This window comes from Danio rerio, chromosome 23, assembly GCF_052040795.2.
Source record: "Danio rerio strain M-AB ecotype USA chromosome 23, GRCz13ab, whole genome shotgun sequence".
Lineage (NCBI taxonomy): Eukaryota > Metazoa > Chordata > Actinopteri > Cypriniformes > Danionidae > Danio > Danio rerio.
In genome coordinates this window covers 39286779-39301683 of record NC_141043.1, presented here as the reverse complement: position 1 = coordinate 39301683, position 14905 = coordinate 39286779, and the positions used below count along the sequence as shown (strand labels likewise).

General features: G+C 35.5%; 3 protein-coding genes across 3 annotated transcripts in view; all 3 read right to left on the bottom strand.

The window, feature by feature from the left end:
- hoxc11a (homeobox C11a) overlaps nucleotides 1-14905 on the bottom strand; it is a 108630-nt gene that overhangs the window by 11359 nt on the left and 82366 nt on the right. The window contains exon 3 of the mRNA XM_087305051.1: nucleotides 7547-7618. Within this exon, the coding sequence (XP_087161177.1) occupies nucleotides 7547-7606 (60 nt within the window). The 5' untranslated portion in view covers nucleotides 7607-7618. The remainder of the gene's footprint in view (nucleotides 1-7546; nucleotides 7619-14905) is intronic.
- On the bottom strand, nucleotides 1341-3025 carry hoxc12a (homeobox C12a). The gene is made up of 2 exons (NM_001110759.1): nucleotides 2414-3025; nucleotides 1341-1654 (listed from the first exon to the last, which is right to left on the bottom strand). The coding sequence occupies exons 1-2, from the start codon at nucleotides 2997-2999 to the stop codon at nucleotides 1416-1418; spliced, it is 825 nt and encodes a 274-aa protein (NP_001104229.1). The 5' UTR covers nucleotides 3000-3025; the 3' UTR covers nucleotides 1341-1415.
- On the bottom strand, nucleotides 10784-13725 carry hoxc13a (homeobox C13a; the record flags this gene model as incomplete). The annotated part of the gene is given in 2 exon segments (NM_131543.1): nucleotides 10784-11246; nucleotides 13028-13725. Coding segments are annotated over 2 exon segments (921 nt in total). The 5' UTR covers nucleotides 13692-13725.

Sequence of the window (14905 nt, the reverse complement as noted above, 5' to 3'; positions counted from 1 at the left end):
TTCGCCATTTGGTTAAAACATTCTACTCAATTTGGTAGGTGTTTAAAAATAATACATGCGCCTTTAGAGCAAAAATAGACAGGAAAAATAACTGTTTTAACCGTCTAACTATACAGTCATTATAATCATGCAGCAAATATGAACTATTCCACTGGCATATAATCCATGATCTGATTAAAAATTTTGTTAACAATGACACAATGGGTTCCGCTAATTAACAAAAGAGGCTCGTAAGTATTGGGATTTAAATCTGATCTCTTCCGTATGATTGCTAGTTCCATAACACTAATAAATGACTTAATCTTTGTTTGAATTTATCATTGCGCGTCTTCATAATATTACCTGACCATGCATTTTTCTCCCAGAAGCATTGTTGTGACTAATTAATTAAGTAGACCTAAGCAGATTTGTTCAAATAACGCAGATCAAGGGACAAGCAATAGTTAATGGGATATTTATGTGGTTAAAATGCAAATATGATGGACGTGAATATAACGTGTTTCACTATATCAGGAATAAATATTTTATCAGCAGGAAGTCGCATTTAAGCGGCTTAGCTGCAGGCCTACCAATTTACACTTTGGCCAATAGTTACAGACAATCTAGTTGAAACATTTGTCAGAATGACATTTCACATGCTAGATCAAAGTCTATTCATAAAAGCTGTTCTGTAATTGCAGTTTGGTTCTCAAGGGCCCAAGATACGAGTTGGGTCACTAACTTTGTGCCCGTGACCGTGAACGTGCCATAGAACACGTGGCGTTGACGGCGGAACGGAGATAAGACGCTCCCCACGCTCCTTGTTGTTAATTATTGTTACGTTTGAAGATTCTTTCTTAAAGAAAATTAGCAAAATAAAACCCTAGATGTAACATTAAGAACAGTTTAGTTTTCTTAAAAGCAAGCATGGCGTTTCAGTCTTTTTTTTTAGCTTAGAATACTGATCATGGCACGAGTGTGTTATAAGTTCAAAGGATGTTTTAATGCTCCGAACAATAAATATTTAGCGATCATTTCAATATCATTAAGACTGATAAGAAAACATTTTACTTGCCCGAAATGCTATCTCACAGCTTATATATCTCTACCATTTTTAACAAGCAGTTCATTATTTAATAAAGTGAAAGATGGCTTAGACAGCTCGGTACTTTTCAAAACAGACTTAAACATTCCCACCGTATACATGCCCAAAATTACTGGACACAAAACCACTTAAATAAACACTAGACCACATAGTATAAGCAAACCTTTGGAGCCATCATTTGGTCGCGTACCCCTTATATTTGAACCCTTGTTCGCGTTTTCTGAATGCGTCATGGGGCAAGACATTCAGAGTAAAATGGGCCAATGGCAGATTACCATTAACTAAATACTGTTGTTGGGCTACCATTAAGCAATGTATATTTTGTGCCTCCTTAAAAGAAGGACAAAGCCTGTTCCCTCAGCAACAGTCTCTTTTTCTTCATCCGCCGATTTTGGAACCAAATTTTAACCTGTTGGTCGCTGAGATTGAGCCTGTCAGACAGCTCTCTACGTCGCTGTCTGGTGATGAACTCGTTCAGCATGAATTCTCCTTCAAGCTCGGCCAGTTGCAGTTTGGAATAGGGTTTTCGTTTCTTGCGGGTCCGGGTGTGCATCGGGTACCACGGGGCACCTGGAGAGGGCATAGCACGGGTTCATGAGAGTCCTTAAACACAACTAGGCCAACACATACATTTATCTCCACATCTTATTGGCACTAAAATACAAAGTTATAAGTGCATTTTGTGATGCTTTTTAATTAGACACGATTTAGTGACAATCTGAAGTGTATAAAGTATGCTGAATATGTGTCGCTTCCATTTTTATGTAGCAAAAATCTCCCCGAATGCTTTACTGTTACTTAAAAGTAAATTAACGCGTTAATTGTCATATTTGCAAGAACCCCACCTATTTAGCGGTTTCAAGGCATATTAAATTACTTCGTGCAACACGCACAACAGATATTAATTCAGTTTACGAGTCACTAAAACAAAGGTCCTCTTTTCTGTCAACAGAGCAATTGCTTTTTCTGACATTTCTTCCTCTCACTAAAACAACGCTTTAGCAAAAACTACATTTATCAACAACAAAAACATATTTTTTATGCAAAAAGCGTCAAACATTTGCAGCGGGATGGCTGGTTTTTATGATGTTGTGTTTACTGGTTGTATAAATGACTGAGCGCTTAAACTGGTGAACGTGGAGCATTTTAGGGCAACCCCTAGTGGCCTTGAACAACCACGCAAGATCCATGCAGGAAAATCATAAGAGTTGCCAGTGAATGCCTTAACGAACTGTCATGCAAATAAATTAGCTGGAGCACAAATACTAGTAATTATAATACTGTGTGCTTCTGTTGTTTTTCAGCTGTGATTGAATGCGAGGGACAAACCTCCTCCACCGGCGATATTGCTTGCGTGGTTTCCTTGCGATACCAGGGTTTGTGGGTCGCTTGCTGAAGTCTTTCCTCCTTCGTTTAGCACCGAAGAACTGGAGTCGGACTCCAAAGACTGACAGGATGGCGGGTCTTGGGTCAGATGTTCGGTGCCATAATCATACTTTGAGAAGGTGCCACTGTTGCCCATCCCATTGTGCATCCCGTGATCAGACGATACTGATGTATCTCTTGCTCGCTCCTCTCGTTTGAGACTGTTGTTGTCTGAACACGAATCTCTGGTGCTGCTGGAATTGCCATAATAACACTTGCTTTCCTCCAGTCGGGTTATTTCACAAGATCGATTAAAAGAGGGGTTAATAGATACGGGACTGCTAAAGTAAGACTGAGGATATCCATTGCACGACTCCGATGGATTCCACGGGAGAGAGCAAACATTGTCCCTTCTAGGGTACGAGAGAGACGGTAGCCCCGCCAGCTGTCCCCCTGAGGCTCTAAAATTCGGGAAGTAAAACCTGTCTCCAGTGTGGATGTTTACCAAAGGTCCCACAAACCCAGGATTAAGAAGATTATGCTCGCCCATTTCCGCGGGCCAGACCAACAGCTTCTAGTTTATTGCAATCTGACATTTAACGTAGTTAAACCTGGAGGTGCACCTGATTGGTCATCTCCACGTCACGTGCCGGAGCTTACTCGAACACTAGAAGGTACCACCCACTTGGTGCTTTTCAGACAAAACAAAACATTAACTTCTGTAATACGTGTTTTATATGCTTTTTAAAAATTCTATAAAATATCTTATTAAAAATGTAAAATCTTGTTTTCCTTTTCCCCGAGCTCAAAAGTTCTAAACTGATCCTCTTTCGCCTTTCTGTTATACACAGAAGTGTCCCTAGCCTCGTTTAATCTTTACTGCAAAGCAAAAAAAAATAAATAAATAAAATAAAAATTACAAAAATACATATATTTTCCCTACAAAATAAACGTTATTTTTCCTTTGAGGAGAGGTTGCCTTCGACTTTGTTTTCAAACAAATTACGGCTGAATTCAGTGTCATATAAAAATGTGATGTTCATCTTTTACAGGCTTGTTTTAAAGAAATACTGATGCTCAGTGCTGAACTCCACTCATATTTACTGTAGTGGGGTCAGCAGGTTGAAACCATTGGCTCCGTAAAAGATGATGATATTCTATAAGAAATGTTTAAGAGCGTAGCCTATATTTTAGATAATATGCTCTAGTACACCTCACATGAACAACTTTAACAGATACATCCTATAAATACTCGCAGTCAAACTCATGGTAGATTGTTACACATCTCGCAATTCTTTTATTTGAATTTTACAAGCTGGCAGAGGGCATTAAAGTGATTGTGCCGCACCAAATATACCTCACTAGATCACATTAATTGATTTTTGATTCTAAATATATAAAGTAGACGCAGATTTTGATCATATCAACTGTAACTCCCTGTCATTGTCATATGTACATTATCTGAGAATGTAATTCAGGCAAAAATAAAGATTAAGATGACACAAGTCTAATGAGAACCCTGCATTAAATACCCTCCTTCACATTGGGGTCTTTAGCAAACGCAAAGCTGTTGTAATGGTAATTCAGTGGTAGTCTAAGCTTTTAGAACTTTATATTTTATGTGGTTTGCCTACTTTATTAATAGTAAATGAATACACTGATATTTTCAAATGAAGTGGTTAATGCAAAAATCAACAACACTGTTTGACTTATAGCATCTTTAATCTCCATTTTGAAAATAAAATGCGAGCAACTATAAAAGAGTTTTCAGATGTGGATACAGCTGTCATATTTAAAATTATAGATTAGAAATATATTATGTAAATATATTTTATAATTTTAAATTTGGATTATGTATTTTTTTTATAAACAATTAAAAAATCTGTTTACGGGTTTGCGTATATAGACTCTTGCGCGCATGCTGCCACATATTTACTATAACTTAGCAAATTGTATTTGCTTTCTTCGTTAATTTTAATACTGTAAGTTTTATATTTTTACATTGTTTAATGCACGAGTATTTATTTAGCACAATAACTTTGCGTTTGCTGACAATTTAAAGCTCGTGTCAGTGCATGTGTGGGGGCGTATTTCTAATTTTGATTTAAGGCCATCGTATTTATCTTAGCATCGATGACTTTCGAATAAAACTAAAGTAAAATAATCACATGAAACTTCATTTATGTCGAGAGCTATCCAGGCTATAAATGCAATGATACTGCCTAAGGAAATCCGTTGTTCAGCTTTTCATAAACACTGACGTAACGGCTATAACAAAGTCTCAAAACAACCAAAAGACAACAAATGTTGTCTTCTAAATTGCCCAAGGATTATTACATCCAAATCTGAGGCACACGTGCATGTTTTACGGCTAGAGTACTCCATACCAGATTCATGTAACTAATTAACATGCTATGCAACACTCCGTGCTTATAAATTTAAACGCTTTTGGGTATTTTCTAAAAATGTCTGTTTTTTCGTGTGCTAAATATAAATGCACTCACAAAGTTAAAAGCTGCAGAGACGTGACATTAAGCTACCAAGTTAAGAAAAAATAAAATGCTATTTAATACACTTGTTATTATTGGTATATTAGTATAGTCAGATAGTTTGTTCTGAGCAGTTTTAATAAGGATACTTCATTTTTTACCCCCAAGAGAAAAACAGAGTTAAACAAGTGATTCAGAATGTTACTACTTCCTGGAACTTAATGACATTTCAATTGCTTAATTCAGTCACAAAAATATTCGACTTAAACAACCTGACAGTCTTAAATTATCCAGCTTAAAAGTCCAAATAAAATATTATATTTGCTTACCGTAAAGCTAGCCAGTGGAGATCTCCAAAATCTCTGGAAAATGGCTAAAATTGTTGTTAGTTCAAGGTCAGTGTCTAGTGCACTGTCTGCGCCGCTGTAAGATTGCTGTCTTGGAATCCTTTTCCGTCCAGACAGGGCCATAGCGTAAACAAAGGCCTTTTTATTGTCTTTGATTTTGGAAGACAGGTTGGTTCACTGAAAGCCTCGCAGTGAATGTCCTACGAGGCCAATTTCTTGAGAAACAAAACCGTGCATTAAATGTGAATTAAAGGCTAAATACTAGCTCTCGGATACTCCATTTGAAGAACTGAAAGTTTGATAATTCAATTCAAACATAGTATGGTATGGTTTTGTATTCAAACATACTTATAACCCAATGATACCGATGCTAACTACAGTAATGGTAAATAAAAATAAGTCACAATTAATCTTAATTGTTTTAATATAGCTTTAGAATTAAACGTAGATAAGTAAATATGCGACCAATACAATTTTCAAAAAGGGAAAAGTGTGTATAACAAGACCGCACAAATGTAAATCACGTGTTTACACCACTGCATATGCATCAATTAAAAACACTAAAACAAAATGGGGGGTAAAGTCAATATAAGCTGAGCTTAAAAAGACAAATTATTTGTGTAAAACGCATAGGCATACGGGCGTAAGAAAATTGCAAACCTGAAGAAGCTTTCTGATTTAAAAAATGTTTATATATATATATATATATATATATATATATATATATATATATATATATATATATATATATATATATATATATATATATATATATATATATATATATTAATTAAGGGACTATTATAAATACATTTTTCGAGCTTAGAATATTTTCGGTTTACAAAATACTAACATAAAACATTTAGAGACGCAAATCATTTAAATCTAAGTAACATTTTAGGAGATGCAATCCATCCATAACAAAGCAAATAAAAAAAAATAATAAATGCCTATCATGGACAGCTTTGTATCAAAACGGATTTATTAAAGTAATTATACAATGCAGAGTGTGCCCGGTTTTTTCGTATGGCTTTTTGCAAATAACTGGCCGATCAAATATGCAAACAAAATATGCTACATGTAAATAGTTTATTACCAATCACATTTTAAATTAAACACGCAAATACAGCATGATGTACTACGCGAAACACAGCGTGTTAATGTAAAGACCGGTGCAAAGCATATGTCTTCGTGTTGAATCTGCACTGTTCACTTCCTGATATTTCCACCATACGCCACCAGAGGTTATCAGCCCCCTTTCTCCTCAATCCTCTGATCTCTCCCTTCACATTCCAGCTGGTCTGTTTAGAACCGGCGTAAAATAATAACCTTAAAGTGAGCGCGTGCGTTTGATTGAACCGGCCGTATGCGTTATTAAAATATATATTACTAACATGTCTTAAAATCACATATTTGGGAAAACACATTTTTTGCTCTAAAATATGGAATAGGTAGGAATATGCGCCAACCAAAAGGGTAAAAACGCTTTAATGAGTAGCTATGCGCACGCTTTATTATAGTATTATTAATTGTATGTCTATTAGTTATCCTCATGTTTAAACAAATGTGAACAGTAATCTAAGTTGATCTTTGTCAGTTTTTTTTGTGCTATAACGTTAATTGTTGAGTTTATAATTAATTAACTAATGCCGTCATGGTAGTGAGAACAATCTGAATTAACAATAACAAAATTTACATAAAATGATATGTTTTCTTTAAATAAAAAGCACAATGCGTCCTTTAAGCAATTTAAAAAATATTTTAACTGTAAAGAAAATAAATATTCAAAGAAAATAGTGCTAAACAAAAAGCTACGCAAGTGATAACATTAATCTGTGATAACTTTTCTGTTAAAACGTTTTTTTATCCAGTTTTCTGTTCAGATTAGCTTTGTTTTTATTAGCTTTAAATTGTATTCGGACATTACAAATAACTCATTTTACTTTTTACAGAAATTATCAAATTATGTAACATTTAAATATGCAATAAAATATATTAAAACAAACAAGAGCATTAAAAAAATCCAAAGCAAGTTGCCAAGCTTAAAAGAAATGCATATTGCAATGACATTCTCTTTTCTCGACATTGTATACAATCCATCTATACGTATGTTGAACATAGGCCTTGCGCCTAACCAGACACAGAAAATAGTTGCTTGGCAGAACAAGTGTATCATTAAAATACATAATGCATAAGATAAATTTATACACGTCTGCACTTTCATTTTGCGTGTTCACACAAAATAAATAAACTAGCCGTACCTTTTTACTTGGCCTTGGAGAGGATGTATCTCTTGAAATTTGGTAAGAAGTACCCATCATTCCTCGGCGCGCCTATAGAAATAACACAAGATGTCATCTCGTGAGCACTGTCTTTTGCAGACGTAAATGCACTACCTGCCTTCGTGGTCAATATAACATACACCTCATGATGAGAGAATACATCCATTGGTGGTTTAAAACTTATACGGGCAAGGGATCGCGGAAGAGAAAATTTTACAGTGGTGTGAGAAGTTAAAAAACGGGGTAGAGAAAATGTACATCGTATACATTTTCACAATGACAAGGATATTGGATAATCTGAGCATTTTCCCTTTTTATGCATTTATGGTATGTCATTAACTCTCGCCGTCTAGACAGGGAAATAACACCTTGTTTGCCTGAAAACAAACCACGGCAGTGGTGTCCAGCCCCTCTGTTTATTATTCACAAGACTCTGTGATGTCAAGGTCAAAGCGACTGCATAGTCATGGTCAAGGGTAAGGCGCAATCACGTGACTTTAAAACCTAAAGCTTAACTATCATGCAATTAGCATACGATTTCTCAGTCTTCAAAGTAATCCACTCCATCGCAATATACCACTTATGCTGACAGCCGACTAAAAAAAGTAGCCAGTAACCGGGTATGTCTCTCATCGGTGTTATACAGAGATTAGATTTTGGTGAGAAATTATTTAGAGTTAAATCAGAGTTTATTCCATTTACATAAATAGTTTTGCTAATATACATATACATATTAGTGATTATTCAGTTCCAAATAATTTATTAGCTTCTGTGTTTTTTCCAGACGAAAAAAAAAATACATGCATGCATTTATATTTTATGTGTAGGGCCCTATACAGTTGTGAAAAGTTGAAGTGGATCACTTTTCAAAATTGAACATGAAAATGAATCAATACGGGTACATAGCTTGGTTTTAGGATATGTGCGTTTATGTATATATATATATATATATAACACACACATCCATGTGTAGGTGTGTGTGTATATACGTGCGTGTCTGTACATATTTGTGTTTGTAGGCCTACGTATATTTTACAGGTATTTTTCAATATAAAAACTCACAGAAGATATTTTACATTAAGTAAAAAATACATTTGAAATTCAAAAAACATTTAGACCACTCTACTCTAGGGCTAACTGCATTTACGTGCTTAAAAGTCAATGTTTGACCAGTTATGTTGAATTAAATCTCCTCTAATTATTCCGGTACACTATATACCTCAATTATTCTTTTTTATATATTGTTACCATTACGTTGCACTATTCATTGAATGCATACTTTGCCACCTGCGTCAGAATTAAAAAGGCGCACCAGAGCAAAAATTACTTTTACAGTACTTCGGGTTTCTTTTCCATGTATGACGGTGATATTTCGACCATACCTTCAGTGTCTTGTTTTAAGGTTACAAAAAAGTTACAAAAAATTTATCCTAATCTATTTACTGAACTGTATTAGGTCAAAATGTTTTGGCATAATCGAATAGTTAGTGACATTTCATGCTGGACTTACCACTTCCACGTTCATTCCTCGAAAAATGTAAAACGACAGAATATTAAATCGAGTAAGACGCACCTTACATCTGCTTGTATTAAAATGTATAATATTTAATATAATAAGTGTAAACATCAATTGATCAGATCTGTATTTATAAACACTACAAAGTTACGAAGAGCATAAGAACTGTTACCATTGTTTTGTGATATTTAAAAAATTAAGCTCTACTTGAAGCCCGTCGCATTCTGATTCAAATGAAATTCAGCATTAAAGTTTGGACTTTTAGCACCTAGCAATTAAACAATTTTAAATAGAATTTAGTTTTCATCAATATAATATAATATAATATAATATAATATAATACCAATAGGCTACTGTCTATACACAACATTTAGCAGACACTTTTTATCCAAAGCGACTTAGGAATATAAGTATGGAAATGTAAATACTATGACCAGTTTGTGTATATATATATACATACACACACATACATACACACACACACACACACACACACACACATATATATATATATATATATATATATATATATATATATATATACAATTTTTTTTTTTTTTGGCTTACACACACACACACACACACACACACACACACACACACACAAACACTTGTCTTAGCATTTACATGTACATACTGATATTCTCACTTGTAAGTCGCTTTGGATAAAAGTGTCAGCTAAATGTGTAAATATACATGTGTATATTTTCAGCATGTAGCCTATTTTTAGCAGCCCTATCGTTCTATAATACTGATATACACAGTATACATGCATTACGATATTGAATGAACGTCATTCATTTTACAAATATTTACCAAACAGTAAGATCGTAAAAACGCACATATACGATGGAAAAGATGGGTTTTCCATTTATGTACGCCTTAAACGGTCCACCGTCACTGATAATTGAAATGAAATGCATTGATTGACCTCAGGTAGCATGTACTCAACAAATTCCATTGCCATTTTATTTATGAAATATGCCTCAATTCAGTACTTTAGGAATTGAACACCACAATACAATTCACATACTGCACGAAAAGAGATACAGACAAGTTGTGTGAACAGCTCCAATGCTTTACGATATATATTTCTATATAAAAACAAAAAGGTTGTGCATTAACTTTTAATACTAAATGATTTTTAAATGCTTACAATCATTCCAGTTGCATGGCAGAGTCATATCCTTCACTGCTAATAGGGACACATACAAATGATCTTGAAACATTCCTTTTTTACAGACCGGTCATACGCGAAATCTAAATTAAATAACAGAAGCATTAAACTGTACAGTTAACATAGCAGCCTGGTTTACCCTCGGCATTAAAAAGCAATGTATCCCACAGTGAACCATTTAGCTCGCAGGCTCATTCTAGCAAATCTGTCATCTCCACGTAGCAATTGACGAATTCTATTCGTGACTCAGTTCAGTTTTTGCTGTAGCCTTTCGAGATTGTATACAAGTCTTGATTCACCCAAAGTGTCCTTAAGAATTATTATTATTTCTCTTCTCATGCGTATTGAGCCCATCGAGTGTGTTCTGCTGGTTGGCTTTGACGCACACATGAAGAGATGTAGAAGGTTTGCGTCTCCTTGTATTTTCAAATGCACGTAAACCATGTGTCCCTTTGATATTTGTGTAATTTTAAATATTTATTATTTATATATGTACATTCATAGAAAAGGACAGTTGAAATGATTTTTTTTTTTGTATTTTCACAGTTATGTATCTTATGCCCAAAAAGCCAGAGAGATTGCGGTAATCGTGTGTACGTTTTAAATTAAATAAAGTGAAAGAAGACAGGTTAGGCTTGGGACTGCCCGGATGATTGCTGAACGGAAGTAAATATCAGACGTTCTGGACGGAAGGATATAAGCTGGCGAACAAAATGTTCGATACATACATCAAGTATGCATGTGATTATTAGTCTTTGATTTACTGACGAACTTTTTTTCCTTCACTCTGCGGTTCTGGAACCAAATAGTAACTTGACGTTCTGAGAGGTTGGTTGTCGCAGAAATGCGTCGTCTCTTGTCTTTGGTGATAAACTTGCTTGCTGCATACTCTTTTTCTAGTTCTTTCAGTTGTATCTTGGTGTAGGGAACACGCTTTTTGCGCCCACGTCGATAACTGCTGACTTCTGGCTGCAACGGAACAACATCTGAAAAACAAAGTAGATTAAAACATTAGCATCACCTGTTTGCCCAGTAAGGCATGTGTAGAGGTGTTGTCTATTTCAACTCAACGGGAACACCATATTTAATCAAGTATTTAATTGTTACGTCAAATTATTTCATTGGCTGGGGCCAACGCTGAACAAAGAAGCAGTTATGCTTCTGCTGCATATTAGTTATCTGAAGCAAAAATAATAATATAATCTTAGCTACTAATATATACCTATTGACGGGCGAATTAAAATGTTCGTGCATTTTACAATCCGCCGATTTATCTATTATGTTTTCAACATTACAGTAGCCTGTGTAGTAGTGTAGCTTATAGTCAACACATATATACTGATAACAATAAATCTTAAGGAAATTTTGGATGGATGAGGTTTGAACAAACAAACAAACCATCCTCCATAGTCTCGTTAAAACATCTGGATTGTGGGTAACAATGACAAGTGCTTATCAAACTAAATTTCCTTAAATACAATGTAATATATCCTAATTATAATGTAATAAGCAAACGTTTTGTATTATTTTTTCTTAAAATCCCTACCTGTGAAACTTTAAAAGGTAAATAAGGCTAGAGATATTATTCTAGGCAACTGAAGCACTGTCACATTCAGATGTGTTCTAGTATTTTCTGTTATTGAATAGGTGCATGTCAATTTTCCTCATGTATTGATTATTGCCTAACGCATCCAAACACACTGTAAAGAACTGATTAAGATTATGCACGAAAACAGCACTAGAGAATTATACAAAATGAAAGTAGGTTGTTTTAATACATCTTTATTTTTGGCTATTTGATTATAAGATACATGTGAGCTTGACCTCCTCTAGGGGGAGGGTTGCTAAACGGGTCAGGGGCGTGTTGGTGGTGACAAGTATTGACTATAGCCACTATAATATGACAATATTTTGAGTTTAACACTAAAAATACAGTGACCTATCAACATAGCACTGGACATTTTAATTACCAAAGCTTAGTAACAATGACTGAATTGTAAGTGGAATGATTAAGTTGGTATATGCATCATAGGCAATATTTTGCCTACACCAAAAATCAATAACTTGACTACAGAACGTCAGCTGCTTTTAGGAAATAAAAAAAGGCTGCTCCATGGTATTCGCAAAATGTCCAGATTGCGGGGTACCACTCCCGGTCACTGCTGACAAAGATTTATATGCATGTTACAAATAACATTAAGCATTATCATACTGGAGGAGCAAAGGTAGTATTGCCATACCCCAGTTCCAAATTGCGTGACTTTCCTAGCTTAAGAATCCTGTGACTCAATGTCAGAGTTAATGTGTGACTAAACAGATACGTCACTCAAATGTTGTACTATTTTATGTGAGATGTTGTAACTAAAACGTACATGCAGGGCAAACTAAACTGTCTTGCTCAAACTTGTTGAGTTTAGGAATTGCTCACATTTTGTTCTGGGATGCCAACTGAACATATACCAAATGTCAAGTGTCACTTGTCAAAAACAAATAAGACAAAACAAATCTGACAGGTTTATGCAGAGCTAGTGGATGCGCAGTCATAACCTGTTATGTGGAGATTTGAGTAGACATTTCTAAATCCATCGATGACCTTTAGACAACAATGTATTTTTATGCAAATATTTAATTAGGTCTAACTATTTGCATGTTCAATATACAGACGTTTTAAATTGTATCTTATCATAACAATAAGTCCTATAAGCAATGTTTTGCATGTCACTTATTTATTCAAACTTAAATTGTTTCACAAGTGTATAAGACATACCTGGAAAGGGAGATTTCCAAAGATGAGAAGACTGTGTTTGCTCCTTTGAACAGTACACCTGCCCATCCCAGCCATTCGAGAGAGCCCAGTGTTGATAGCCCTCCATGGGGATCAATGCATCGTGACGTGGCTCGGGATGAGCGCTAATACTCGGAACCACCGACATATCTAGATATCCTGGAACAGCCTGGTAAGAGCTGGCAAAACTCGGATAGAAAGCAAACTCTTTTGCCCGGCTGGAGAGCTCCTCTGTGGGCAAAGCGCTGCTCGTCTCGGCATATTTTTCTGCGGGATGGTATGAACATGGTTTCTGCTGCAAGTTCACATTGTGCGAATGAGATAATCTGCAACCATAGTAAGGGTTTCCAAAGGGGTAGCCGTAACTCAGAGAAGCGCTAGATGACGTCTGAGGAGCGGGACACTGTCGCCCAGTTTCAGGGGAAGATATATCCGAGTACACGGATCCCTGGTGAGTCGCTATGGTGCCGGAATGTCGCCCCAGCGCGGGGTGGGAAATCAGTTCCCTGCAATGAGTCGCAGGGCAATTCCCGCTCAATCCTTCCATAATTTGGCTTTTATTTTGATTATTTTCATTCGGACTTTTTTCATACACGTACATCAAGGTGTCCGCCCAGCGTGGATGCAGGACCAGCGAAGTCGTCATATCACGGGCTGCCGATGCTTTTTAAAAGTCGCCTACTCCAAGACTGATACCTCATTTCCAACTACATTTTACGCACGCGCATGCGCAGCGCTGCATCCATGTGTCCAGTTCATTAAAGCGCTGGCACGTGATATGCTAAGTAGCCCGAAGAGAGTGGGTTGTGGGTGGGAGGAATAATCCCTTTAAACAACTACTGGCTCACATTTCACGCCTGGCTTCTAAGGTTTTCGTTGCCCAGGCATTGGCTAGAAGAGTTGGAGACAGCCATTCTTAAAGGGGAAGGATTCAAGCTAAGTGGAACGAAAACAACCTCAACATTTCGGCCGACTTAAGTCTGGACACTAACAGCATGATTTTATTTTTTAATTAACATTCCAGGGTCAACAATCTCAAATATGTAACAACATAAATACATGTATGCATGCAAGCAATCCTATAAAAATTCGAACCTGAATTGTATTACAGCATATTAATAGCATAAGCATATTATAAGATTACTCGATAGTTATTTAATTGTAATAAAAACAATCGATCGTCAATAATATGGAAGAGTGGATACAATAACAGCTCGATTTACATATAGGAAAACGCAAGATATATTTGCGCAAACATATGTATTTATTTCTATGCTGTAAAAATATACTGGAAGTATATTTCCAAAGCAAAAACTAATAATTTGAATCTTTAGAAATTATGAAACATAATGGATAAAAAAGAAAAAAAGTCTTACTCCATCACGTAGTAATGTTTTTATAAAACCAATGGTCTGTAAGAATGACTCTTGTGCGCTATTATTCTTTGCTCCATGTGTTTCTAACTCAAATTTATACAAGTATTCAAGAAGTACATTAAGTTACACAAATTTAATTTTAATCAATGTTTTCTATGTACCGTCCAGGTCTAGCACCGCATTGCTGATGCATACGAACGTGAGCAAATTAATAACACTCAGAATTCTAAACACACACAGCTCTCTATCTATCTATCTATCTGTCTATCTATCTATCTATCTATCTATCTATCTATCTATCTATCTATCTATCTATCTATCTATCTATCTATCTATCTATCTATCTATCTATCTTGATGGATACACACACACGTAATACATTTCCCTTTTCATAGACTTCTTACAAAATGTTTGCACAATATGCAATGGTTACGTAGTTTCAAAAAATGCTTTCCAAAAAGTATGTTAGTAATACACTCTGTTT

What these genes read in the sequence shown, in the direction of transcription:
- hoxc12a (NM_001110759.1), bottom strand. Translation starts at nt 2,999, where the DNA reads ATGGGCGAGCATAATCTTCTTAATCCTGGGTTTGTGGGACCTTTGGTA. An exon ending in CAATATCGCCGGTGGAGGAG is followed by an intron (nt 1,655 to 2,413) that starts GTTTGTCCCTCG and finishes TGCCCTCTCCAG; the next exon opens with GTGCCCCGTGGTACCCGATG.